This window comes from Syngnathus floridae, chromosome 17 (genome assembly GCF_059516105.1).
Source record: "Syngnathus floridae isolate MCC-2025c chromosome 17, RoL_Sflo_1.0, whole genome shotgun sequence".
NCBI lineage: Eukaryota > Metazoa > Chordata > Actinopteri > Syngnathiformes > Syngnathidae > Syngnathus > Syngnathus floridae.
Genome location: NC_142429.1, coordinates 7,754,977 through 7,781,911, shown reverse-complemented (window position 1 = coordinate 7,781,911; position 26,935 = coordinate 7,754,977). Strand labels below are relative to the sequence as shown.

The 26,935-nt window shown below is 46.5% G+C and overlaps 4 protein-coding genes across 17 annotated transcripts in view; 2 read left to right on the top strand and 2 right to left on the bottom strand.

Annotated features, from left to right (window-relative positions):
• Positions 1 to 12: 12 nt before the first annotated feature.
• On the bottom strand, positions 13 to 7,469 carry map3k14a (mitogen-activated protein kinase kinase kinase 14a). 3 transcript variants are annotated; one of them, XM_088357631.1, is made up of 16 exons: positions 7,387 to 7,469; positions 4,836 to 5,141; positions 4,686 to 4,767; positions 4,382 to 4,622; positions 3,938 to 4,315; positions 3,701 to 3,835; positions 3,504 to 3,633; positions 3,305 to 3,433; positions 2,583 to 2,687; positions 2,343 to 2,503; positions 2,090 to 2,240; positions 1,770 to 2,021; positions 1,586 to 1,695; positions 598 to 736; positions 423 to 523; positions 13 to 342 (listed from the first exon to the last, which is right to left on the bottom strand). In XM_088357631.1, exons 2-16 carry the CDS (start codon positions 5,137 to 5,139, stop codon positions 181 to 183), a joined length of 2,580 nt encoding a protein of 859 aa, XP_088213757.1. In that variant the 5' UTR covers positions 5,140 to 5,141; positions 7,387 to 7,469; the 3' UTR covers positions 13 to 180. The 3 variants fall into 3 exon arrangements, with proteins under 3 accessions (XP_088213757.1, XP_088213760.1, XP_088213758.1); XM_088357634.1 differs by having other exon boundaries at positions 2,343 to 2,500; XM_088357632.1 differs by lacking the exon at positions 7,387 to 7,469 and adding an exon at positions 5,682 to 5,938.
• A 611-nt stretch (positions 7,470 to 8,080) lies between these two features.
• Positions 8,081 to 24,674, top strand: gpatch8 (G patch domain containing 8). Of its 12 annotated transcripts, none has more exons than XM_088357626.1 (11): positions 8,081 to 8,328; positions 10,350 to 10,427; positions 11,149 to 11,187; positions 12,624 to 12,642; positions 14,682 to 14,754; positions 17,259 to 17,300; positions 19,395 to 19,462; positions 19,539 to 19,625; positions 19,693 to 19,836; positions 19,903 to 20,033; positions 20,149 to 24,674. In XM_088357626.1, the coding sequence occupies exons 7-11, from the start codon at positions 19,436 to 19,438 to the stop codon at positions 23,981 to 23,983; spliced, it is 4,224 nt and encodes a 1,407-aa protein (XP_088213752.1). In that variant the 5' UTR covers positions 8,081 to 8,328; positions 10,350 to 10,427; positions 11,149 to 11,187; positions 12,624 to 12,642; positions 14,682 to 14,754; positions 17,259 to 17,300; positions 19,395 to 19,435; the 3' UTR covers positions 23,984 to 24,674. The 12 variants fall into 12 exon arrangements, with proteins under 12 accessions (XP_088213752.1, XP_088213753.1, XP_088213754.1 ...); XM_088357627.1 differs by having other exon boundaries at positions 11,096 to 11,187; XM_088357628.1 differs by lacking the exon at positions 11,149 to 11,187.
• A 183-nt stretch (positions 24,675 to 24,857) lies between these two features.
• On the bottom strand, positions 24,858 to 26,797 carry gosr2 (golgi SNAP receptor complex member 2). Its single transcript, XM_088357639.1, has 6 exons — positions 26,586 to 26,797; positions 26,449 to 26,513; positions 25,855 to 25,963; positions 25,638 to 25,770; positions 25,420 to 25,560; positions 24,858 to 25,348 (listed from the first exon to the last, which is right to left on the bottom strand). Exons 1-6 carry the CDS (start codon positions 26,612 to 26,614, stop codon positions 25,187 to 25,189), a joined length of 639 nt encoding a protein of 212 aa, XP_088213765.1. The 5' UTR covers positions 26,615 to 26,797; the 3' UTR covers positions 24,858 to 25,186.
• srcin1a (SRC kinase signaling inhibitor 1a) overlaps positions 26,732 to 26,935 on the top strand; it is a 60,945-nt gene continuing 60,741 nt past the window's right edge. The window contains exon 1 of the mRNA XM_088357607.1: positions 26,732 to 26,876. The gene's annotated coding sequence lies outside the window, so the exon portion shown is untranslated. The remainder of the gene's footprint in view (positions 26,877 to 26,935) is intronic.

The window sequence follows — 26,935 nt, the reverse complement described above, 5'->3', positions numbered from 1 at the left end:
GATTTAAAACTCTTGCAGTGGAAATACATCAGTCTTTTATTGAGGTTAAGTACAGGATCAGCATTACAAAATTCAGACGCATAGTCACAGACCTACAAAGAAGATCTAGATGGTTGTGAGGGGCTACAAAAGCCAGAATATGACAAATCACGTCAAAGTGATTTCATTTTTGTTTAACGCTCATCTAGTTTCCAGCACTCCGTCTCTGATCCTCCACCTCCAGGAGCCGCTGAAGTCAGGAGCCACAACGCAGCAAAGCTTCAAGCCCGACTCTTGCACCTCGTCGTCGTGAGCCACTGTGCAGCCCAGCTGCGTCTCTAATGTGAAAACTCTCTCAGAGATCTAAAACAGAGGAGAAAAATGTATTTAGAAAAGGCGTAATGGTGGCTAGCAGTAAATTCACTAATAAACAAAAGCATCACCTGATCGCTAATACCCGTGGCGATGTGGCCCACCTTCACCCGCCGCGTCTCTCGGATTTGGATGGTTGTCCCGTTGAAGTCTCTGATACAGACGTCCACCCCTGAACAACAAATGTTAGTGTATACCCAAGTGTGATGCACATTAGATAGAAAAATATGTGTTTTGGTGTCGCACCTTGGAAACAGCACGGCTGAGGCGGCGAATGGCCCAGCAGGTCCAGACTGACGCTCTGCTGCCTGTCTCGCTGGCTGGTGTCGCTGCAGACTCCCGAGCTGCAGTCATCCGCGGGGCTCAGAGACCAGCGGCCCGAATCCTAAATGACACAAGCTAAACCCTTAAAACACTTAAACTTGTTTTTTTTTTTAGGATTGTAATCTGTGACTAGTTTGGAGAAACAAGTGCAACAGGCAGCGCACACCATCAGTTGGGTATTATCTTGCCGCTTTAGTCATCTTTGGCATACTGGTGTTTCGGTCATGTGATCCTAAGGGCCAATGAAATTCGCACATGCTCGAGTACGCGGAAGTCGTGGAAGAAATGTTTGTTTACAACTCGAGGTGAGTTCATGCGGTTTTCATCCAAAATACTGCTCATACGAATTTAATACTTAAATGCATAATCGTCAACATTGTAGAGCTGACTGCCAATGCTGGACTGCGTTGATCGACCTGCGCGTTTATTAGAAAAGTGGAGTTGGTGAGTACTGAATTAGCATTTAGCATTAGCCGCGCCTATGGTTTAAATGGGTCAGTAACAACTGATATTTTTTAAATACATTTCACTAACTGTGTTGGATCACTGAACTGGATTGGGTGTATTGATCAATTGTAATGCTGCTTTTGCTAATTTAGCAAAACTCTAGCACTTGTAGTTTTTGGCATTATATTGATGAGTTTGAATTCCCTGCCTATTTATAATATCATTAGTGTTGTTTAGTTAATTTTTGAATAGTGTACACATGAATTCGTCTCTACTGGCTTACAGTAAGGCAAGCATTATGATTACAAATATGGTTTCTTGCCCTATATTTGGAATTGGTCTTCTGAAAATAATTGTATGTGTTTATTAATTCTATGAGTTTCATATTTTGAATTGAATTACTCAAATGAGCTTTTCTACGTTATTCACCTGTATTAAGAGGCACATGCTAGTTTTGAATTACCTTTTTGTCCCATGGATCGCGGATGGAGTAGGTGTCGCTGCTGAGACAAGACAAGAGCTGTTCTTGCATCTCAGCAGAGTGAAGCTGGGAAAGGCTGCTCAGATAGAAATCTAAAAAAAAAAAAACATGTAAAGCACTGAGGGATGGCACATAGTTGAGCCAAAGCAGTGGTTGAGAGGCTCACCTCGCTCCAGTTTACGCAGCTCAAGTTCCGGAACAGTGTTGGTGCTCCTATTTTTTGACTGGTTTGAATGAAAATGTTGTCGTCGCTCACAAATGTCAGCTTCGTCTTCATCGCTGTCGTTCACAATCGTACTCCAGTCCGTTTTCTTCTCCTCATCGTCTTCTCGCTCCGACGGTAGGAAGTCCGGAGGTTTGTTGGCGAAATAAAGAGGCTCCTTGTAGGATATGCTCCATGGGATTCTGAGTCCGCCAACTGCATGGAAAGGTTAAAGGTCAAGTTACCATCAATAACCCCTAGTATACTCCTGAGTATCAAAGCACCTTGCTTGAGCGCTCTGGCCGCGTGTTCCTTCATGTCACTGGCTGAAGCTCTCTTGTTGGGATCCTTCTGCAGTCCCGCCTTGATCAAGTTCGCCGTGAGGGGGCCGCAGTCGGGCGGGATTTCTCGGAGCGGCGGCGGCTCGTTGGCGATCTGTTAGCAACATGGCGTCTCTTGTGATCTTGAAAGGAGCTCTTGCAAGTCTGGACTTAAGGATAGCTTGTGAGCGTTTTTGCTACCCGTGTTGCATGTTACCTTTAAGAAGAGTCGACAAGTGTAATATCTAGTCCAAGGTTGGCACCCGTTGAGCATGTGCAGTAACATGCAGCAGCTGCTCCACACATCTGCTCTGTCTCCACGGGGTTCGCCTTTCACCATTTCAGGGGACATGTGCGTCTCGGTACCCTTCAGGTCTGCTTTCAACAAGATGGCCAACCAACAGTGAGAAAAGCGATGATGTCATATTTTTGGCAATCCGCCTCGAGACGGTCCTACCTCGGGACCCGCTGAGACTTAGCCCGGCAGCGTCCAATCTCTCGGCGTGGCCAAAGTCGCACAGGAAGCAATCTCTGCCGTCCTCGGACAGCAGTATATTGTCGGCTGAGGGACAAAAGAAGAAAAAAAAATTGATGGAGCTTGGGTGACTTCCATGACTTATGCATACTTGAAGTGCTGTTTAATTGGAAACAGAGCAGCTGTACACGGCCAGAATGACTAGGGAGGGAAATGGAAAAAAAAAAGAACGATGCAGTGGAAAAACAAGTAAGAGCAGTTTTGGTGACACATACTTTCAATTTATCCACCTTTCTCTTACCTTTTTATGCACCTCCCCCTTTTAGCTCAATGATTTCCTGCGCTTCACCCCCCCCCCCCCCAACTCTCTCTACCCTTTTTTTGTCGCGCGTGCATATGCGCCTTGGTTTCCCAGCAGCGGCTGAGTCACCATGGGAAATTCCCAAAACCGGTCGTCGTCCTCACGTTCAGTCGCAGGTGCTGTAAACCCGCGTGAGACGGTCCAGATGACAGCCAATCAACGTCAGAGCTGTTGCTGTACTTTTGTTACACTTCTCAAGCTTCAGGGGTGGCCCAAAAAAAGCCCAAGCTAGCTAGCAATCAGGCTACTTCTTGGTGCATGGAGGCCATTTTGATTCTTTGCACCACATTTTCACCAAATTAGAATTAAATATACAGAAAACCATCCAAAAAATTCCAGATACCTTTAACATCAAGATGCACCACTTTCTTCTTGGCCAGGTACTCGAGCGCTGTTGCGACTTGCAACAGGTAGAAGAGGCTCAGATCCTCTGGCAGCCGCCCGTGCTGCTTTATCAACTGGCCTAGCGAGCCTGGATGGACACGGTGAATTATTATTTATAACTATATGATTATTGTGGGTAAGGCTGAAGAAGTACTTGCCAGTTTTGTGGTCCATGAGAAAGAAAACATAAGGCCCGTCTCGGACAACTCCGAAGAGCTCTAGGATGCGAGGAGATCGGAGGGCACTCCACGTGCTCACCTCCTCGCTGTTGAACCTCTTCAGGGCAATCTGGAAGGAGGAATGCGTTGAAGAAAAATCCAAAGTGGACCATGAAGTGCTGATTGTTGCATCTTACCTTTTTGACAGCAAACTTGAAGCCTGTGTTGACATCTCGAGCACCGTGGACTTCGCTGTAGGAGCCTCCCTTGATAAACTCCGATAGGACAAACTCCGTTCCTTCCTTGTACTCTGCATCAACAGGCTGGATATTCTGATGGGAGGGCGGAGCCAAATTAGTACATATTTGTAATAAACAGGACATATTGACTTGTTTGGATGACACAATTGACTTTAAAAAAAATAAAAAACTCACCTCGTTGTAAAAAATGATCCCCTCGTTGTTGACGGACCTCCACACGTCTTCTTCCTCTTCCCAAGCACCGCGCTCCACCTCCTTAAAGAAGGGCCCCGCGTAACAGGGGTCACCCTGGCTGACGCTGCCCCGCAGTCCGACGAGGGCCAGCGAGCAGTCGCCGGCGCTGCTGAGCGAGTCGCTGTCCGGCGCGTAGGAGCAGAGGCTCGGCGAGGTGCCCGGGAAGAGTTCGGCCCAGGCCAGCGGGGAGCAGCTGGAGCCCGTGTTGTAGAGCTTAGCGCCGTAAACAGGGGGCGCTACATCCTCCTCCTCTGAGCTCTTCACGCTGCTGCAGCAGGAGGAAATGAGCGGGCTGCTTCGTCCTTGCGGCGAATCTTCCTAAAAGAGCGAAAAGCACGATTGCCTCAAATAGTTGCTTTTGTCTCATTGATCCATCATGCTTACTCTGATGTGCTCCTGAGAACTTCCACTTTCTTGTTCGGGGACACCGGAGGGCACAGCGGTATCTGTGTGGTAGCTGCTACGTTGCTCCTCCCCCTCCTCTTTCTTCTTCGTCTCCCAGGGGACCTTTTTCCGGGCTTTGCGCTTCACCCTTTTCCGGGGCTTCTTCTTCGGGTTGAGCGGAACCGGCGCTTGGACGGAGGCGGTGGTCGGACACGCCACGTTGTTGTGCTCCGGCTGCAGACTGAAGCAAAAGTATGGATTCAAACAGCCTGTGTTGCTGTGACGTCTGACGTGCGATTAATACCTGATGATGGAACAGCTCGAGGAAGGAACGTAGGAACGCTCAAAACAAGATGGACTAAATTCTTGGGAATCCTGGGTTTCACCTAGAGGAGAGCACCATGTTAGATGATAGTTTTAGATTTTCCGCTATGATGGAAAACTTCATGATTACATTCAGCCTGTGCAATGAAGGCGGAGCTCTTCAGCGGTGCCTCTCCGACTTGCTCGGCAGTGCCCTGAGTCAGCACTTTGTTCAACAGCGGGCTCAAGCGTGCAATGTAGTCCACTTTGCTGCTCTTCCACTGCTCTTCGTCCACTTCCTCCTCTTCCCCTTGCTGCTTTTGCCGCTCTCGTTTGTGATGCTGCTGCGTCCCCTTCTCGACAGCTGTGCATTTCGGGTACGAGGTCTTCAGGTCGGCTAGCGGCGCCCCGGAGAACGGGGCGGTGGAGTTGAAGATTCTTTGCCTCACTGCCATGTCTGTGAGATTTGGAAAAGAAAAACAAAGCATGCATATTACATGGTACTAGAGTTTTGGTTTGTTCTTTTCATTACAAACATTGAAGACAAGTGAAGGTGTTTGTTGACAGTAAATGATATTTTCACTTTTATGATATAATTCTAGATTTATTGTGTTGTTAGGCCACCTGTCCTGAGAAGTAAACCAAACAGCCCTGATGAGTGATTACATTCATCATATACGGTGACTTGACTCAGCTACACTGACATTTCCATGACAGGAAATGTACATGTGTAGTTTTAAAGGCTACTAAATGTTTTATGGCGGCTAGATTTGACACAGGAAATTCAGTCCGGCCCGCTGAGCAAAGTTGTTTCGTGGAATAACTCGAGCGTTTGGTTTCACTTAAGGGAACTGCCGACACTACTAATAATCAACAAGTATGTGGTCTCAGCGTGTTGCATTCCAACACTGAAGACATTAGTGCACACACATTTGATAGCTTCTCAAGACCTCAGCACATTTTATATTCCAAGCAGTCGGTCGAGTGAGGTCATTACCTTCTGGCTCTCGCAGAACAAAAGCGATCCGAATGTTGCTTCCTCAAGAAGGCACACCCCGAGCAAGCGGAAAGAAGGAAGACAGTCGCAGAGCATAAACAAAATTGCCAAACTCTTGAGAAAAAAACGTCCCTGAGCTGATGTCTCCACCGCTACATGGGAGCAATTAGCAATGGAGGTGCAAGAGAAGGCTCCTGTCCTTTGTGCTCTTGACATACACTGCAACCACTGCTCCAGCCCTTTGCTCCTTTGTAGGCGGAGTCTGGCGACTCGGGGGAAACGCAACGCCTCGACCTATTTGGCGGATCACACTCGTCGGCTGTTCCGCTCAAAAGAAATATAAAACGTGACGTCGCTAATGTGGATTCACTTGGACCAATACAAAACATGTTACTGTGTATTAATATATGTTTTAATTGATTGTTTTCACTATTTTTGTGATTTATGAAGTGCTTTGTTACAGCTGTTGTAATATGCATGATGTAAATAAAGTTGTATGTTTGAGACGTTGTTAAAAATGCACTACTGTTAACTGAATCCTCTTGTATTATGAGTTTACGCTTGAGTTGAACTCCGCATAGCGACAGTGGCTATCTTGAGCTAACTTGTGCCGCTTGCACACACCCACGCAGATTAATGAAATTCCAATGGCTTTAGTAAGAGTAGTGAAAAGGGGGCTCGATTTACAGACACACATTGGACGCTTGGCAACCGCCGGAAATTTTTGGCCACTTGCCACAGCAGTAAAGAAATAATTGATGAAAATTATACGACATGTAATGTTGACTGTCTTGTGTACATATAACTATACAAGTGATGTAATGTGAATCTTTTTTGCCGACGTCGTCTGAACATGGCGTCAATTCATCGCCGCTTGCAGATTTAATTCATGTTGGTTTTTGTCAGCATACTTGGTGTACTCTGGTGTGTTTTGATGAAATTTGTTGGACTTTATAGTTGGTGATTTGAGCTTGTAATTACAGTCTAATTCATATGTAATTAATTAGTGTTGTTACAAAGCCTGTTTTTAGTGACTTTTTGTCATTTTAAAACATTTACTGTTGCAATTTGACAGCTGTCAATAAGATTTGGGTTATTTCTTCGTGATTGCACCGTTGGCTTAATTAACGTTGAACTGACAGTGCCAACTAGAGGCTTCAAAAATAGAACTGTTTTATGAAGCAAATTTGAAGCATCCCACTTATTAATACCATTTGATCAGTTTATTGAGTTTTCTGTACATTATTTCCCCCAGTTTAGCACAGTTTAAAATGTCAACTGTGTGTTGTCAATCTAAGAGAAATGGGAAATTCTGGTCTATATCATGTAAATGCATGCAAACTAAAAAAAAAAAGATCGTGGGATTTTGGCCGAGTTTGAGTAAGCAGAACCCGCAAAATGTAACAAGACGGATAATAACCCCAGATAATGCACCGACATTCGAACAAACGGACTTTGTAACGAAATTTGACTATTACCATCTTTTGTTTCTAACTTGTGTTTACCCGATCATCTCGTGCTATTTTTTTTGCCCCATAAACTTTGAGCAAAAGAAGAAAACGTCCGCGCGAGACCGGAAATGGACAAAAAATCGGGTTATTTTATGTGAAATGTTGACATCGCGAATAATAAGGATAAAGAACACAATATTTGGAAGCACACAAACTTTCAAAAAGTAAAATCTGGATGATATTTGTTCACTTACCGAGTGTTTTATTAGTAGGCGTTGGTCGTTTACTGGCGATGGAAAAGTAAGTTTGAGTGAATTTCTGTTTTTTTTGCTGGCTGATTCATTTTTCCAAAGTAAATGTCATTTTACACTTATACCTCATCAGCAATGAAACCTGCACAATATTTTGAAATTTAATTATGTAGACTCTTGACAAGACTTTTTTTCTTCATTAGGCGCTCGTGTCGTTACATTCTTTGACCTTTTACAAATGACACATTATCTTTTAATCTGAAGGTAAAATTAGTTGGTAGGAAGTGGCAGATTAAACGATTGCTTGACAAATGTCAACAGGGTTTCACGACAATCGCTTTTTAATCAAGTCATAAACAAACCCACATAAATGCACGAACCCTTAGTTTTAGTGCGTCTCACACTTAATAACATAAACGAGCAATCAAACAAATACTTGTTTGTTGGTGTTGTATATCCCGTTCAGTAAACAAGTTAGTGTTCAACGTCGTCCTTCGTTTCCATTGCGTAAATTCATTAAACAATTATTATTATTTTACCGTAATACTGGATGAATCTGTACTAGATTGGAAACAAAAAGCGTTAAGTATGGAGTTTAGTTACCACTAGATGGAGACACTTGTCTAAACTAGTACCCAAGTGGTCATGAACAATACTGTGCCAAATATGTTACTTTCAGTACACCAAAGGAAATGTATACATGAAAGATGTTATTTCTAATCGTACAGTTTTAGCATTAGCGCCTTCAACAATAACATTCCTATCAATTTGCCTGTCTTGTGTTAGCTTGATCGAGGCTAATTGGCAGCTAATACTGTAGTCTACCGAGTGCGCATCACAGTGGTGTGCTCCGCCGGGGGACACACACGGTCAGCAAAGAGAAGCTGCTCTGTTAAGAAAATGGCCGACAGATTTTCTCGTTTCAACGAAGAGCGTGATTTCCAGGTAAAACGCCACTCTTCTGTCTCTTTATTTTTTTGTGCGTCATCTGCGGTATCTCGGGACACTAATAAAGAACCACGAACACTGACAGCTGATTCGTTTCTGCATCCGTTTTCGCTCGTTAGCATTCGTAGCTAGCCAGGCTAACGGCAGTGCACTGCAGCTCTTGTCAATTTCATTTCCACCGTTCGATGTTTTGGCGTTCTCTAAATCAACATCTATTTTTTTCGGAGCCGTAACACTCGTCTACATCTGCGACAATACATCTACCTACAAACCAGCCAGCGATTTTTTTAGTAACTGACACCGAATTGCTCTTTAATGACCTTGACAAGGCTGGATGTTTATCGACATATGCTAACGAGGCTCGGCTAGCCAGCAAGCACGTCGCTAACAAGTGCGCTTATTGTGCATTAGTGTTAACGTGACTATGCAATGACAGTGACGTTTTCTTTCCCGGTTTTATCAAACCTCAACGGTGTGTTTTTAGTACTTGACTAAACCTATTGTTGTTTGAAAGATTAAATTAACTCCAGTATGATTAGAAAGCACAATTGTGAATACATTGTATTTACTGATGCAGTTAAATCAATCTGAGCATAATCACAGTAACATGCTGTAAATGTCAATGAAGCAATTCACATGCGTGCTATTTTTTACTGTATATGTTTTATATTGTGGTGCTCCTCACTATTATGATAACCTGCATTTGAGAAGTTGGACCATTATTTTGTTATCTGTGCTTTGCGACCACACCCAGTCATTCAAAACATGCATTTTGTGCAGTCAGTGCTTACTTTTTATTAGTTTACATGAAATCATCATCTTCACTTTTATTATTTGATGAAATGTGTGCTGTTTGCTATTTTACACCGACAAGGTGGTACGGGACTGTTTTAATAAAAATGAATACAAAACAAAATAAAAATAAATTGCATTAATGCAGACTATTACATTGCACACATTCCACTGCATAATGTGTTTATGTGGCTAAGGATTCCATTTTGGTTAATTTGATTTCCTCTGTTTGCCTCCACTTTATTTGTTTCTAATGGGAAATGCATGCCTGCTGTTTACGGGAGAAATGCAGTCTGAATGTTTCTGTCGAACGGGTTCAACCACTGAGCGAATGGCCACCGAAAGCATCCGTGGACATTGCTGCAAACTGCACGCTCTGTTGACCTGCATTGTGCTTTACCCGGGCGGCTTATCTGGAGCGCTAGAAACACACAGCATTGCGATTTTCCGTCTAGAAAACATGCAGAGCTGGTTGAAATTCTTTCATTTCCCTTTAAGAGAAGGGGATTGTAATACATCAGGCAGTTTTATTCATTTTATAAATAGCAACGGAAAAATTAATCTGTTCAATGACAAAAATGTTTAATTGAAAATCTTCCTTGAAACTTTGAAGGGATCATTTTGGACGCAGTAGTACAGTTTGCACCACTCACATGTTGGTGTGATGAACAGTCCTCCAGAGTATGCCTAATACAAATTTGGACTGGATTAGCGCCGCACCGCAAGCTCATGTCGTGGTCTGATGGCAAAGTCGCCCAAAGGAGAGAGACAGTGTGGGTGGGGGAGAAATCGATCTGCTCTCCCACGGCAACTGTGTTTGTCATAATCCCTCCCGCCCTCGCTGGCTTGGCTAGAGCTGATGCAGGCTCCTGTTTTAATCTGAATTACTGACCAGCAAAGCATCAAATCACCTCATTGTGGCCTCATGGATCGTACTAGCGAAGATCCTTTACATTCTACTGCTCATGTGATGAGACGTGACCTTTGCCTGTCTTCCGCAGCCTAAGACAGGAAGCCATCCGTCCGCTGTACAAACTCCCTATTTGGCATTAACAAGCCCATAAATTCATAGTCTGCTGCTCTGCAGTTGTTGGCTGGAAAGTTAACAATTTTAGCCCCCCCCCCTCCCCCGTCATTAAATTATATTGAAGTTGAGACATTACACAGTGGTTCTGACAGCCCACAAAAGGAACGCTTCATGTGTGTGTATTGTTTATGTCTCTCAGGGCGGAAATCACTTTGACCAGTATGAAGACGGCCAAGTGGAGCTGGAACAGGCGTCCCTGGACAAGCCCATTGAATCGGTAAGGCCGCATCCTGTCGTCCGGCACTGTTGGACCAAGGTGTGAGAGTGGATGATTGCTCCAGGCAGGGATTCTTTTTATTTTCACGTCCGCTTGACTCAACTTAATGAATCGAAAGGCTCATCTCGTGTCCATTAATACCTCTCAACTCCCCCCACCCCGTCCCCTCGTCCCTGTGTCCTCCGCTATCCACTTCCTGTGTGACATTTAAGTTGATAGCATACATGCTAGGTGAATGTTTGGTTTTAATCGCGCATAACGTCATCGTCGTTAGCCGTCGTTACACTACGAGACGAGTCGACGGAGTGGATAAAGTTGTCGAGCAGGCGTCAACATTTAGAAGTCATTTTTGAGTAAATTTGTTTTTATGGACCTGCAATTTGAATGTACAGTTGAAACCCAAAGTTTACATACACTGTTTAAAAAGACATGCATTTTTCATGTCAGACTGCGGGGGGAATAAAATCTTCTGTTTTCAATTGTACATCTTTATTTATTAATCCACAACCCAGTTGAAATTAGTGCGCATTGCTTACTCCACTCCCCAACCAACAAAACACATATTAGATGATGTGAATGGGTATTTTGTTTTTGGAGTGACTGTGCGTGCGTGTGTGTGCTCGTGTGTGTGTGTGTGTACGTAGCTTAGAATTTGTTTGTGTTTGTAGGACAGTTATCTTATTGTACACAACTTGGGGTGTTCGACATTTCTCTCCTGCAGCGAATTGGCCCCCCCAATTAGCTAAGCAGCAATGACCCGGTTTGTATTTGCACGCTCTGCTTTCTTACTCCTGTCTCTAGGGTCCTTGTAACGCTTTTCTTGACTGTTTTTGTCTCTCTCGCTCTCTCTCACTGTTCCACTCTAAATCTCTATTTTCTACCTCGCTGTCTTAATTTCTGTCTGGCTCCCTCCCTACTACACAGTGATTCGGTGTACAGTACCCTCTGTCATTCTGTGCTGGCATGGTGCTTGTGCAAATGGGACTGCATTTTTATTTCTTGATTTCTTTTTGCTCAAGAGGCACGTAAAGAATAGCGCAGGCAGCTCTTTCTTTTTTACTGTCTTCCGTCGTCTCAGTGGTCTCCCAAGCCTGGTGTTGAGCAGGTCCGGCCCCCCCCCACCCTCTCTTGCAGATATTCTACCTGAACCGGTCGGACCGGAGCAACAGCTAGCACCAAATCTGAATAGTCATCTGCACTAAAAGTAAAGCTGCAGCGAAATGGCTGTTTCTGTCCAATTCCCACTACTGTGTGGGTGGTTGGAAAAAAAAAAATACAAAAGAGCGAGAGGTGGCCTGCTTACCTGGCTTGAGTGGCTCTTCTCCTCCTGCGCTATTATTTATGGAAGGAGGGGAGGTCAGCGAGAGCTGTTACAGCAAAAAAAGTGGTCCAATTTATCAACTGCCATGTGCCTTGATTGACAAAGTGAGTGATAACACAATGAAAACGAATGTAAATAAATGCGAGCCGAAAGTCCCCCCCTCCCTCTCAGCCTCTTGTTGTATGTCATCTATAGGCAGCTTAGAGGTCTGTGGTACTTGACTGGGATCTCTTACTCGTGTCTTTATCCCCTCTCCCTTTTGATCTCTGCTCTTCTCTCTCTAACATTGGTTTTGCATTGCATGCCTGGTAGCATTCAGTACGACACCAATTGTCCTCCTGTCCCCGCCCCAAAGTCTCCTTTTTACTCCCCCCTCCTCTCAATCATCCACCCCGACCGATATGCAGTGGGCACCCTCCGAGGCTTAAAATGCACCTCTGTACCCCAATCACAAATGATTCAATCCATATTCCGCACACACAATTTCATACAGTCAAGCCCCGGAGACTAACTGCATGAGTAATTATGAGGTCTCAAGGTGGGCTCCCCTGCATATCTCCTCCCCTCGGCCAAATTTTTGCAAGGCACTGTGCCCCGGTAACAGCGCAGTGCACCCCCCCTTCCAGTTTGTAGAGGTTTTTTGTTTGGATAATATTTTCTGCTTTTCTTTTCTCTTGTATTAACAGTTGGGGTGTTTTTTTTGACATGCTTACCTTTTCTGTTTGTATACAGTATTGTTTTTTTTTTTTTTTAAAGTAGCAGAGAAAAGCAGTTTTAGATTAAAAAAAAAAAAAATAGACAAGCTAGCAGAATTGCAGTTGAAAGCGTTTGGCTGGTTTCTTACGTTGTGTCACGTGTGACTGTTTTTTTGACAGCCCAGTATTTTAAAGCCAGGTTCGTATGGAAATGCCTTCACTCCACTTGCACTGCTGTTGGACTCGCCGTCTTTGCTCTCATCCGTCCGTCCGTCCGTCCTTCCGTCTGTCCGTCCATTCTCTTTTGGTGCAACTCATACCTGTCGCTTCGACACGCCGCCGCCACCTCATCTCTTGCCGCCGGTCGCAAATGTTGCCCTTCCTGTTTTGAAATACTCGATGAAGAGCAACAATGTGGAGCATTCGCTACGCTCAAATCAGGCCATTCGCTCGGGGAGTCTCTCGCTCCGAGCCTCTGCCCTAAATCAATAAAGAAGCATCATCCTGCAGTATTCCAACTCTGCATTGCTCCCTAAAATTTAAAATGGCCGATATTGAAGAATGACGACCTCATGGGCGGAGATGTTGTGCGTGCTGTGTGTAACCGCCACTTCCCTTCACATGCACTAACCCGTCCAAATCCAGTCCCCCCCCCCTCCTCCTCCCCAACTATCCAAAAAAGCCTCCCTCTGCCATGGCTCAGCCTGCTCTCTACCGCCCCCTGTCTATCTCATCAAGTAAAAAAATAATCTACGGGCCCTGTTGAGCCATCACCACCTTCGCTGTGCCTGATCCACCTGAGACTAACACACACGTTGGTTTTGTTCGCACTCTCCTACACTCCTTCCCGCTTCCTCAGTTGTATGTGCAGTGTAGTACTAACACAAAAAGACGCTTTTTGTTGAAGCAATTTTAACAAAAAGCCGCATGCAGTTTTCGTCCCCTTTTTTGTTCCAATTCCCTCTACCTTCCGTTTTTGTGAATGTCGTCGATCTCTTTGTGATTATAAATATCCTTCATGTTTGGTTTGTATGTTTTAGCTCTTTTATTTTTTTTTTTTTTTGGTAGAATGCAGCACTCTGAATGTTAGACTGGAATAGTTATAATCACAATAGAACAACACTTTTCATTCGGAAAATGTCATTGTTATGTTTTTGTGCTTGAGGTTGTAACTGTAGTGTGTAGTGTTGGGACAGTCTTGCATTTCACGTCATGCCCCCCCCCCCCCCTCCTTTGCTGACCCATACTCGTGACAACACAATCTCGGGAGACTTGCACATTGTAGGAATTCCTGTTGTGCATGGTCCTATCTTTGATTCATTTGCATTTAGCAGATTTTGACGTTAATATTAAAAATGTAGACTCCAAAATAAGATGGCCTCACAATAATTCATACATAGTGCCCGTCGTCATTGCAAGGTGACTGTGAACTACCTCGGCTGATGTATTCAGGCTATTCATTTATTTAAAAAAAAAAAATGGGAATTTCCAATTAAACAAAACCAAAAATAATAATTAGTGGGGCTACTTGCACACGTCGTCTCCCTCTTTTTCGGTCTGCACATCCTCCCTTCACGCGTGCACATTCTCTCCACCCCCCCGGGCCTTGTAATGGTAATCCAAGGCCCCGCTAGCACCACTCCTGTCTCTTCCTCTTGCTTTTATTTTGTTTTTGTATTTTATTTGTGACAGCTACGTGTTTCATGGTGCTCCCTCCGCCACCCCCCCCTTTCCTGTCATGGTTACAGAATCACAGCAAGCTTGGAGTTTCTGGTTGTCATTTTGTTAATGCAAGATTTCCATACATGTTCTGTGTCACTTTTCTTTGTTTACTAAGATCTTGCTCTGTAGTGGTTCATATATATATATATCTGTGTGTGTGCGCGCTTGTGTGTGTGTGATGTCTATATTGCCCTCCTTCCCCTTTCAATATTTAGTGATCAATTTATTGTAGTGTGCAGACTACACATAGTCTCATTTAATGGTAGCGCCTTCCCTCAGCCCCCCCCCCCCACACACACACACACACTTGTGATGAAAGACACTGACGTACACTTTGTAGTTGCCGTGGATGACGTTAATGATGACGATGGTGGTGGTGGTGGTGGCTGTGCTGATGGTCGTGTGAGCTGAGTGCTTTTGTTTTAGTTCTTGTGTGAACCGTGACATCACGGGAGGGGAAAAGCATCTCTTACTATTGGAATAGTTCTGGTTTCTCTCCTCTCTCCTCTCTGCTAGGACAACATCGGGCACCGGCTGCTTCAGAAACATGGCTGGAAGTTGGGCCAGGGACTCGGCAAAAGCATGCAGGGTAAGCCCTCGCTCATCCACGCACAGTCTTTAACGTACTGGCGCCACTCGCCAATTCTCCCCGCTCACATTTTCAGCGTCTTTATTTGTACCGGCAACTTTCCCCGCACTTCCTTACAGCCATTTTGCTGCTATCCTTCTCCTTCTTCTCCAAGTTGACGTGGGAGGAAAATATAAAGAGAGGGGTGGGGTGAGCGGAAATGTTAATTTTTCCATTCAATTGCTTTTGGTGTCTTGTCTGACTCAGTTCAGCTCACGTCTCAGAGGTTAAGAAGAGCCAGGCGGACCCAAAGTAGTCCAGATAGTCATGCTGGTGGAGCAACGGAGGTCGGCTCCTTGGCTCAGTTTGTTTGCTCAGCCCTGCCTGGCATGTTTTTAATCACGCCCTGGCATTTCCTAGACTAATTGCTTTTTTCCCACCCTCCATCTTTTCTTTTTAACCCAAACTTGATAGTTGGCACGGAATCGTTGCAGTCTTGAGCTTTTGTAGAAGATCTTTTTTGGCACCCTGTTAGAAGGATGTGTGCTTTTGAGGTTGGGTCGTAAAATAGTGACATCCTGTTCGATTCATCTGCATGAGTTGACATGCTCACCCAAGCATGGCTTGTAAGAATCAAACTTTGACAGAGCCGTCAAAAAACTACTGCATTTATCAAAGTTTGAATTACAGTGTGTGTTGATAGGAAGGAAAACAAAACACGGCCGATGAATCAGTCGGGCCCGAAACAAACAGTAAGTCATCGCTGGGCTTTGCAGAGTTTGAATTTATTCTTGTGTCTCGGGTTGGCCTTGAATGGCAGCGCAATTTGCGGAGGAGAGCGAACAAGTCGCAGAGCTGGCGCCGCCGCCGCTGTCCGCTTACGTAAGCTTTCTCGCTTTGTGTGCAGATGTCTCTGCGGCAAAGCGCCGTCCGTCCGTTCGGACAAATAAGTCGCTTGTCCTCCTGCTGGATGCTCATTGATTTGCAACACGGCAGTTGAAGTGCAATCTTTTTTTTTTTTTTTTGACAAAGAGGGTTTGAATTTTCAAGTGTTGTCCCCTTTTTAAGTTTTCCACTGTATTGACTGTTCTTATTCTTCTTTTGTCCCTTTTTTTGCCCCTTTTTAGGTAAGGTTTGTTGGATCCCTTCTGTATGTCCGTATGCGTGTGTGCGTGGGTGCGTGTTTTCTTTCTCCCACTCGGCAGTTCACCTCAGTGTAACCCCCCCCCCCTTTTTTTTTTTTTTTTTTACAGTATACTGTAGGCTAATGGCCTCTGTCAGCTTCCTTCTCTCTGCTTGATAATCACTAAACCTTTATCTGAATCCGCTCCCGATGTGAAGTGCTTTGATTTGAGCCAAAACGACAATTCGTTTGAATCAATGTTAGACGTAAAGAAGCCGTGATTCCGTCACACTCGCCTTAGAATCGTTTTTATCACCCCCCCTCCCCTTTTGACTTTCCGAGGCTGCTGTCGGGTATCTGATTGGCTGCGACCACGGCTCAGACTTTGAATGGCTTGCAGAGTAGACCCCCACTTCACCTCCCGCCTCCCTTTTTCTCTGCTTGTTTGCCTGTTTCAACAACTTGTGACACTTGGATGTGTGTGCTGGTCACACACGGGACTGATGCCATGCGTGTGCGTCTGTGCGAATGGAACTGTAACTGACCGGGCCATCGTGTCAACCTTACAGGGAAAACCTCACCACCCTCCTACACACTCAACATCTCTGTTGCCTTGGTTACACACTCCCACCCATCTTCCCCTCTTTTGTTTGCCCACCCACCCCCCACCCCTTTTTGCACGGCATGTTTGTCCCAGACGTGCACTGTTGCCTGGCTCCGACTGTCACACTCCCCCCTTGGGCTTTGAGCAGCGTTGCTGTCGGCACAATAAGGCGGTCAGAAAAATCACGCCCGTGTCGAGCGCTGCTTAAAATCCGACGGGTATATCTGTGTGTCACGTCTTTCACCATTTTGGGGTGAGTGGTTTAATTAAACACGCCCCTTCTAAAAAGAAAAATAACTTTGGATTAAGGGTTTTCTAACTTCACCAAGGCACCTTAAAAGGAGGGAAGGTGGCGGGCGTCCATCTTTTATTTTTTTTTCCTGAGCTGGTAATATTCTCAGCTGTTTAAAGTCAACCCCTCACCCAGTAAAGCTCCGCCGAAATTATTTACTGCTCGGGGATGGGGAACCTTTTATCAATGGCTTGTCCCAAGACTTACGTGCATACATTGTAGCCGCCAAGGGGAACATTATTGGCACAATTGTGTTTTGGGGCATATTCTGGTTGAGGTAAATACCAAAAGAGCCAGGGCACTGGGACATGTGGTTTGGAGATGGTGGTGAGAGGGAACCTGTAAGCATCTCGCTGTGTGTGTGTGTGTGGGCAGGCGGGGTGTGTGGACACAGATCCGCCACGCCCCACAACTCCACACACGCACCTACACCCCCCCCAAACCCCGCCCTCCCTTCTCTGTGTCTCAATCTTCCTGCTTAACCAATTGGTGTTTCTTTTTTACAGCGATTTGATCCTGCCCATGTTGTGCTGATGGTAAACTTAGTGGTAAATGTTATTTTCTGCCCCAATTGAATTTTTGTTTTGTTTTCTCCCATTTTTTTTTTGTTTCTCCTGTCATCACAGCACCAATGCTACATAGGCTTTCAAATCTCTCCGTATTAGTCCTCATTCTGCTGCTTGTATATATTATCATGCATTATGTATTACTCTTAGAACATTGTCATTTTGTTTTCCTTTTTTTCTTTTTTTTTTTTTAATACCTTGTGATTCACACCTTGTGATTTAGATGCACATCGTTGTTGTCTGGTCCCTTTCTTTTTCCACTTGGGATGGGTAATGTGGACGTATTGTCACTGTGTTTGACGATTGGTGATGAGGTTTGGGATGCAATTGTTAATGAATCTTTTTAATTCTGGGCTGGGCTTGCGACTCCATTCAGACTAACCACTGCAGTGGACTGACGTGCACGCCAGCCACCTACCAGAATACACGTTGACATCAACGTTGCAGACAATCACCCCCCCCCTTTCAATTTAGTGAGGCAGTGCCTTTTTCACTGCATGGTACCCACTCAGCTCTGTGCAGTTTATATTACGCTGATGCATCATGTCCGAAAATTGGTCGGCTTTTTCCTGTATTGGTGCTTTTTTTTTTTTTTTTAAATACAAAACAGCCGCCATCTTTAAGATGTGACATAAAAAAGGGTTGCAGAACCTTTTCCATTTAGAAAATATACAACCAGATACTCTGTTTCAAAGCATGCCGATAACAAAACTATTGCTGGTCGCTGATTGGTCGAAAAAAAAGGCCAATATTTTTGTGCTGTCCCTGCAATTTAGATTTTGCCCCAAGCAGAAATACATTTGAGCTAGTTGGGCTCAAGTTGGTACGGTGCAGTGGAAAAGGATAAAAAAAAAAATTCTATGGAGGTGACAGACACTGCAGTGGGACTGAGAGTCCAGGCAGGCCGTGATGTTACAATGCCCATGCATTTGTGATTTCAGAATTGAATGTCATTGGGCTGTGATGATTTCCAAAAAAAGGAAGCAACACTTTCTCTGTTCTTGGCCTCCCATAGGGAAGAAAAGAACATTTTGGAGTTAGTCACACATTCATCAGAGACGTCCAAATTAAATAATACTTCCGTGCTTGTAGCTATGACACACGCCCAATGGTATACGTGTGAACGTGATTCACTGCAACCAAAACTGTGTGTACGGAGTGGGGGGGAGGGGGGAGCTAAATCAAAACTGAAACGATAACCAGTAAGACTGGTTGTTGTGTCTGGCTGGTAAGAGGAGCAACACACACTGGTCCATAGACATATATACATATATATATATAATATGTATGATCAAATATATATAATATATATATATATTACTTTTGAGAATCCTTGTCTATCTGTCTGTACCCCTCTTCCCCATTTCCATGTGTGAGCAGGTAAGTATCCCCCATCCCTTGCACTGTCACCATGGCGATACCTTGGCCTGTGACATCACTACCGCTGTAGTTCATTGCTTGTGTCTTGTTTTTTTTTTTTTTTTTTTTGACTACTGTATGTCTTTATCTCTATCTGCTTTGTTTGGCTGATTATGAGTGGATTAAGCCGTTTACGTCTCAATCTTCCAAGTAGTCTTGATTTCAATTTTTGTTTTTCATTTTCTTTTGATTGTCTTTTGTTTCTTTTTCTCGACAGTTGCTTTCCTTCTGAGCTAGCTCTTTTCACAGCTTGCGGATTAAACTTTACAAAGAGGTTCGCGGGGCACGGGTTCAAGGAAATCGGACGACAATCAGGGAAAAGGGGATGGTGACGCAATAGGCTGCAAGAGACACAGCGAGGTTTTGTCGCTCGTGTGTGCCAGCCTGTTGCTGTGCCATTGTTTTGCTAACACTTAAAGCGGTACGGCAAATTTGTCACGGCTTTGTCTAAACTTGCTGTCTCATCAGTAAGCTGTGAGAATGGCTGGTGTTTGGTTCACTGTAGCTTTCTGGTCTCTTTGCACTTTTTTAAAAGGCTAATTTCTCTAACCCCAGCACCCTATGCTCTTAAAAGCAGGCTGTCTCCGAGCTGGCCTTTCACCTAGCTAGCTTAGGAAACAACTCACCTTGTCGTCTCTCTGTCTCTTGTTCCCTCAGGACGCACGGACCCCGTGCCCATTATCCTTAAATATGATGTCATGGGAATGGGACGGATGGAGATGGAGGTAAGGGTACTTTGTTTAGCTGAATCTGCTCTTTTTTTTGGTTAGCTTGAATTGTAAACAACGTCCTTTTATTTAGATGGATTATGCAGAGGATGCCACCGAGAAAAGACGAGCGCTTGAAGTGGAGAAGGAAGAGACGGAAGAACTACGGCAGAAATATAAGGTGAGGTCTGCCCTGGTTACTTATGACCAACGCTATTTAAGCTAACTTTTTCTTCATATGCCAACAGGATCAAATTGAAAAGGAGAAAGCAATTGCAAAAGCTCTGGAAGACCTGAGGGCTAATTTCTACTGTGAGCTATGTGACAAGCAGTACACCAAACACCAAGAATTTGACAACCACATCAACTCCTACGACCACGCTCATAAGCAGGTACGTCTTCGAAATACCCCCCAAGAGTTATCGTGACGTTAATGCCGATGTTGTTCCGTCTCACAGAGGCTAAAGGAGCTCAAGCAGCGGGAGTTTGCTCGGAATGTGTCGTCACGTTCCCGTAAAGGTGGGAAGAAGCAGGAAAAGATGCTGCGTCGTCTGCACGAGCTGGCGGAGCAGAGGAAACAGCAGGACTGGTAGGATGTCTTATTTGTTCATCAGCGCCATCTACTGGAAGATTTAATTGATAAAGGCAGACGTTCCAGTGGCCATTACAAACACGTTCCGTCTTTTTATTATGATTCATTCCAGCACACCGGGAAGCGGGCCCATGTTCAAAACGACCACAGTGGCAATAGACGGCAAGAAAGCTGAAGATGGAGACATCTTTCTTCCTGAGAGTACTTTTGTGACAGAACCTGCCATGGAGGTCTGTGTTCCAGAGAAACGTGAACAACCGCCGCCGAAGCCCGCGCCGACATTTAGCTTCTCCCTTGGCAAGAAGAAAAACTGCTCCTCACCGACCGCCAGCGCATCTTCCAAAGTCAGCGTGTCCTTCTCCTTTGCCAAGAAGGCGCCAGTGAAGCTGGAGACGGCCGCTGCGGTGTTTACCGATCCCGGCGAGGCAATCGAAGGCGAGGAGGAGGGCGAGGAGGGAGAAAAGGTTGCGGTGCAGGAGGAACTCTCCATTTGCAACACTGACAGCCCCAAAGGAGCCTTGCGGGATAGTGATGGAGGAGAGTCCAGCATCGCGACTGGGACAGAAGAGGCGCAGCAGTCGAATGACGGAAGCTCGCTGGCCTCCACACTCAATAAGCTGAAAATGATGATGAGGAAGGACGAGGGCTACACAGGACAGGAGCCTCAGTACTACCACTACATGCCTCCAGCGCACTGTCGAGTGAAGCCCCACTTCCAGTTCCTGCTCTTCATGAAGGCGTCTGAGCACAATCAGAGTCAAGAAGACGAAGAGGAGGATGAAGTGCAGGAGGAGAAGGTTGAGAACGCGTCTCAGGAGAGCAACACTGTCGAGTGTTGCAATGAGGAGGATGAGGATGAAGATGAGGATGCCATCACCACCGCAACTCCTGAAGCTCAACAGACTCCCCCGGCTTCAAAAGCGAATGAAGATGACAACACTATGAACACAGTAGAGTCAACTCCCGAGGTTCCTTCTTCTCCCACGCAGAAAGAAAGAAGCTCACCACCACCATCGGAGGCTTTGGAGTCCAACTCGGGTCCCAAGATCCCAGTGGGTCCGTTCTTCCCCGTGTTGAGTAAGGATGAGAGCACCACCTTGCAGTGGCCCTCTGAGCTCCTCGAGTTCACGAAAGCGATGCCCGCCCTGTCTTACAGCTGCAACCCTCTATACTTTGATTTCAAGCTGTCTCGGAACAAAGGCGCACGTTCCCGAAAGGTCGCAAAGTCTCCCAAGCCTAGCGAGCCGCCCGACAAAGAAAAGCGGAGAGAATCGACAACCTCAAAAACGGAACCGGTCGTTAATGCGGAACCGGTCGCTAAGGTGAAAGCCGCAGCAAAGACGGAGCTCAACAGTGAAGAGCCCGCTACGAAGGCGGAGGGCGGCCAGTCTGAAGGTGACGATGAAAAAGCGGCAACGGGTGGCGGCGGCGCCAAGAAGAAGAAGAAGAAAAAGAAGAAGCACAAGAAGTCGACAAAGCATTCAAAGCGCAAAGCAAAAGATAAAGATGCGGCTGCCGAAGATGCCGAGGGGGAGGCTGAACCAACTCAAGAGACGCCCAAGAAGAAGAAAAAGAAGCACAAAAAAAAGAAGAGCAAGAACAAAGCAGAGGATCAAGAGGAGGCTCCAGGTGAGGAAAAGGAGAAAGCCAAGGTTAAGTCTGAAGATAAACCCGATCCTTCTCCGGGGCAGGCTCCCGCTGGAGGAGTTGTAGGAACTGGGAAGAGGAAGCGGGCTATGAAGAATCCTCTAAGCAAGTCGGGAGTGGAGGAAGGCACAGCAGGAAAAAGCTCAGACAAAGCTGTTAGCTCCGAGGAGCACGGCAGCAACAAGCGACTTAAAACTGACTCCGTTCCATCCCAGAGCGCCTCTTGTTCCACCTCGGCCCAGAGGAGCCCCGGTCCCGGGAGACCTCCCAGCAGCGAGAGCGAAGAAGAAGGCGGTTCAACCACCCAGCGATCACGCCACCACCGCTCGAGTCCTCGAGAAGAGCGGCGCCATCACAGCGAGGAGTCCAGGCGCTCGGGCAGCCGCTCTTCCAGACGTGGCAGCAGCCGTCGGCGGCACCACCGCAGCAAAACCTCCCAGAGTCGCTCTTATTCCAGCAGCTCCGAGCGCTCCTCGGCCGGCAGCAGCGCCTACAGCCACCGAAGCCGCAGCTACTCGGACAGCTACAGCGACTACAGTACCGAGGGGCACCGGCGCAGGCACTCCAAGCGCTCGTCGGACTCGGATTACGAGAGACGGGGCAGCCGAGGGCACCGGCGATCCAGGCGGCGCCAGTATACCTCGTCATCCTCCGATGATTCCCGCTCACGGTCGCGCAGCTACAGCCGCAGGAAGCGGCATCGGCGGCACCACCGCAGCACCTCCAGGAGCTCCAGTAGCTGGAGCCGCAGCACCAGCGCAAGGTCCTGGAGGCGGAGCTACAGCCGGAGCCGCAGCTCCGGTAGCCGCTCTTCCAGCTCCGCCAAGGGATCCCCGCACCGCCGGAGCGCTCGCAGCCGAGCGGGCAGCGAGACCCTCCGCAGGGACTTTAACCGCTCCAGCGTCTATCGCTCGCAGTCCCCGCGATCCGCCTCACGCAGCCTTAATCGCACGGCTACCGCCTCGCAGGCTCCGCGGCTCGGCGGCACCCGGGATGCCGGCGAGTACAAAAACTCCCTCACGGCACGCCAGCTCCTGGAGAAGATTCAGTCGAAAAAGAATGCAGACGATCGCGTCACCAAATCCGGTTTAAAGATCAAGGACCCGCCGCAGGGATACTTTGGTCCCAAACTACCCCCATCCACCAAAAGCATGCTGCCGCTTTTCGGTAAACTTCAAGCAGGAAAGAAAACACCCGTGATCCCCCTGAACAGAACGGAAGAGTGTGACAAATCTGGAGCAGGGAAGAGCACCGAGGCTGACGGAGAAGTTATCCTGGTGGAGCCCATCAGGGAGTTCCCTCCACCGCCACCACCTCCAGTCGCACCGGTCCTGAAGGTTGAGGAGACCCCACAGAGTGCAACAGTCCAGGAGGTGACGGAGCAGCCCACCGCAGAGGCTCAGGTGCTACAAGAACCCCACCTGCTATATGAGCAGGACTCTTCCATGATGATACCTCAGTACCAAGGGGAACTGGGCCAGGAGCCCTTGCAGAACCCCATGATGGAGACCCTCATGCCTGACATGCAACAGCAGCAGCCCCCGATGCACGGCTATCCCATGTACCCGCCCTCTGGCCTGGAGGAGGACGGCCTGGAGGCGGAGGAAGATGGCCTGGCCCCGCTGGAGAGTCAGCCCATCACGTTCACGCCGGAGGAGATGGAGAAGTATAGCAAGCTGCAGCAGGCGGCGCAGCAGCACATCCAGCAGCAGCTGCTGGCCAAGCAGGTCAAGAGCTTCCCGTCGGCCGCCGTGGCCGCTGCTGCCAACCTGCCGCAGCCGCCGCCCCCGCCCACCCTGCAGCAGATCCACATCCAGCAGCCCGCCGTGTCGGTGGCGTCGGGCACGTCCATCGCCACCATGCAGCATGCCATCCTGCAGCACCACGCTGCCACCGCCGCCGCCATGGGCATCCACCCGGCGCACCACCCGCACCCCGCTCACGCCCAGCTGGCCCAAGTGCACCACATACCCCAGCATCACCTCACCCCCATTTCCCTTTCTCCACTTGGTCACACTCTCGGACACTCGTTGGGACACTCGCTGGGACACGCCGGGCTGATCCCCGCCCACCACACCGCCTTCCTTTCCGGGCAGCCCATCCACATTATCCCTGCCTCAGCGCTTCACCACACACCCCTGGCGCTCCACCACGTGCCCCACGCCGCACTCTACCCTACGCTGTTCACGCCAAGGCCCTCGCAGGCTGCGGCGGCAGCGGCGGCTCTCCAGCTCCACCCGCTCCTCCACCCTATCTTCTCAGGGCAGGACCTCCAGCATCCACCTAACCACGGCTCATGAGCAGGTGAGAAGTCTGATTGAACACTTATTCCTCTCTTTTGGAGGTTTTTGCAAATATTTTTTTCTCCTAAGACTTTCTCCAGACACTGGTTTGGTTTTTTCATGCGGTACGCAAACAGAATTTTTTTTTTTAACCACTTTTTTTTCCCCCTGTTGTTTTTTATGTTCTTCTACAGCCAGTGACAAAAAAAATTAATGAGAAAAATAATACAGGGGTGAGCAACTGTATACAGCCCCATTTGCCATCTAAGGACGACCACCCCTGCTTTAATAGGACTACTTTTACTCACTTGCAGTAATGTGTACATATCTAAGTGTGCAATCTGAAGAATCCCACCCAAAGAAGCGTATTCACGTAACGATCCAAGTCCCCCCCCAATTCGCAATGCCAGGTGACATTTCTTGCACTGAAATCTTAGTCAATGATTGTAGTATACTGCAATAATTTGTTTTTGTTTTTAAATTATTTTCCAATATGAGCTTTTCAAAGAAGGGTGTTTTTTTTGTTGCTCTGTGTATTTTTTTCTGTAAATAAAGCTGCTATAGAATAACCTTAACATTCTAGCAGTTGTTATTGGTCAAGGAAGTTGCTCACCTGCCTCGATGGGTCTAGGGAGGATGTTCAAACTGTAGCTACTCTGTATTTTGCTTTAAAACGGGGATTGTGTCACCCAATAAACCCTTGAGTTCATCCCTTGCTTTTTGTTTTGATTTTTGGAATAATTTAACGGCTACTGACAACTCAGTGGTGGATATCCAATGTTGCCAGTAGGTGGCAGCATTGTTCCTTAGATTCCAAACCTCAAATTGCGATATTGTTGGCACTCAATAGGCAAAATATTTTAAGTCTAGATGTAATTAAAAGACAAGCGAGGGAATCATACAAGTTTTATTTTAAAGAATTAAATCACTCACATAGTGAGACTAGATGCAACTGTAAATCACAAAAATGAGCTGTACAATTACAATTGTTTAACCTTTTACCTCAATTTAAGACAATGTCACATTTTAATCCTCAAAACAACCATGTAGCTTGTTACTCGTATATTTGTCTTAAACAAAAAAAATTAAATATACGTTTCAGAACAGCTTGTATTTCAAAGGAGTGGGTCCAAAGGGGTGGAATACTGGTAAGAAGGTACATCAATGACAACCGTGACGGCACAATTAAAAAAATATCTGTGTCCGTGGGTCTTTCTCAGTTTATCCCAGATATCGTATCACCAGGAACATGAAGATGCACGTGAGCAGCATCCCTCCGATCATGATCCACTTATCCTGGGTGGCTCGTCTCTCGATGATCCGCATCACCGTGTTGGACAGGCCCAGCATGTTGGCCACATCCAGCATCTTCTTGTGGGTGCCCTGGCAACAAAAACAGCCTCCTTACTTTACATCCCAAAAAGACAGCCCAGAATTTAGCTTTCTAAACTTACCTTGAGTGAAGATCTTTGATCTCTCAGCCCGTTGAGGATGCCACTTCCGCTTCCCAGCAGGTCGTCCATGCCTCTGTGTGCATTGTGTAGGTTGGTGTTGAGCTGCAGCGTCTCGTCGATGGGGATGGACGTATCTGCATCCTGTGGAAATGATCATTCGAGTGTTTCCAGCTGTTTACTGCCTATTTCATTTTATTTCTACAACGGGCAGCACTGACATTAGTGGTGAAGGTCCGGCTCATGAGCTCCTCCCGTTCTCGCTCCTGAGCCTCATGAGTGTAGCGTCTGTGCTGGAAGTTCTGCAGGGCGGTGCGAAGATGCTGGACGTCATACTTGAGCTGGTCCACACGCCTTTTCAAGTGGGGAGCAAAACACTTGTCAAAGATAATCATTCTTTGTGACTTCCACTTTGAGGAGGTGACTCGCCCAACTCACAGTTTGGCATTCTGGCGGCGGTTGGGTGGCTCCTTACTGGCCAGGATCTCCAGACGCTCTAAGTGGTTGAAGATCTGCTCAATTCGAGCATGAATTTCATTCTCTAACACTGAACAGTAAGATAAGACAACCATTGTATTATATAAAATTGAGGGGCAGCATTTGTAGAGCAATGGACGCTATAAATCAATAAAATATACTAATCTGAATTCACTTTACAGTCTTACGCACTTGCAAATCAATTTCTTAAGCTGTCTGTACACAGTCTTTAGTTGCTATTGTCACCATATTGTACTTAATCAGTGGTTATCACATTTACGTCTTCTTCCAATTTAGTTTTTGATGGGTTGGTTGTTGCAAACTTCCCACTCTTATCTTTAAAAGAACCCAGCCCTGCAGTTTCCTGTTCCAAACTGATCACCAAGCACACAAAAGAATCAAGCACCGGCAGTCATAACAAGAAGTGCGTGCGGAATGGACATTAATTAGCCTTTAAAAGGAGAACAGGAAGGAATACACGTATACAAACACACACTTACTCTGAATACATCAAAGTGAGCCAGTGTGACTGTAGCTTCTGCAATAAATACTCACAGTGAACTGACTGGCGATCTGTTCTCTCCAGATTCCCCATAAGCGACTGCACCTCCTGGATGTGCCTAATCGAAAGTAGAATTTAAGCAAATGGCTAGCTAGTTAGCTAATCAGATGAGTATTTCCAAGTAACTCACTTGTTTGTCTGGTGGTAAAGCGTCTCCATCTTCGACAGCCACTTGCCGAGGTCCTAGCTTATTTGGTTGTTTTTATAAATTGATTTACATATATCTTTTCGTCTTAATCGTTCCTCAGCGAGCAACTAAGGGGAGGAAAGTTAGCTAGTTCGAGGGAGCGCTGAGGAAAGCACACGTCATCAGCATTTGTGTACGGAAGTGGGAAGCGGAAATGCTGTGACGTCACGTCAAAACGGAAATTGATGAGCGGCGCTGAAGAAGCGCGAACACGCCTGCCGCCATCTTGGAAAGGTAACTACATAGTTGAAGCATTTGAAGCGCGGTTTTTAGCGTTGAAATTGTATTTATGT

Coding starts and splice junctions, on each gene's coding strand:
- map3k14a (XM_088357631.1), bottom strand. CDS start 5,139: ATGGCAGTGAGGCAAAGAATCTTCAACTCCACCGCCCCGTTCTCCGGG. Junction 4,768..4,835: donor CTTCATTGCACAGGCTGAAT/GTAATCATGAAG, acceptor GCTCTCCTCTAG/GTGAAACCCAGGATTCCCAA. Junction 2,241..2,342: donor CTTGTCGACTCTTCTTAAAG/GTAACATGCAAC, acceptor TGTTGCTAACAG/ATCGCCAACGAGCCGCCGCC.
- gpatch8 (XM_088357617.1), top strand. CDS start 8,284: ATGGCCGACAGATTTTCTCGTTTCAACGAAGAGCGTGATTTCCAG. Junction 10,428..14,681: donor TGGACAAGCCCATTGAATCG/GTAAGGCCGCAT, acceptor CCTCTCTGCTAG/GACAACATCGGGCACCGGCT. Junction 19,837..19,902: donor ACGACCACGCTCATAAGCAG/GTACGTCTTCGA, acceptor TCCGTCTCACAG/AGGCTAAAGGAGCTCAAGCA.
- gosr2 (XM_088357639.1), bottom strand. CDS start 26,614: ATGGAGACGCTTTACCACCAGACAAACAA. Junction 25,964..26,448: donor AGATCGCCAGTCAGTTCACT/GTGAGTATTTAT, acceptor CTTACTGTTCAG/TGTTAGAGAATGAAATTCAT. Junction 25,771..25,854: donor CGCCGCCAGAATGCCAAACT/GTGAGTTGGGCG, acceptor CCACTTGAAAAG/GCGTGTGGACCAGCTCAAGT.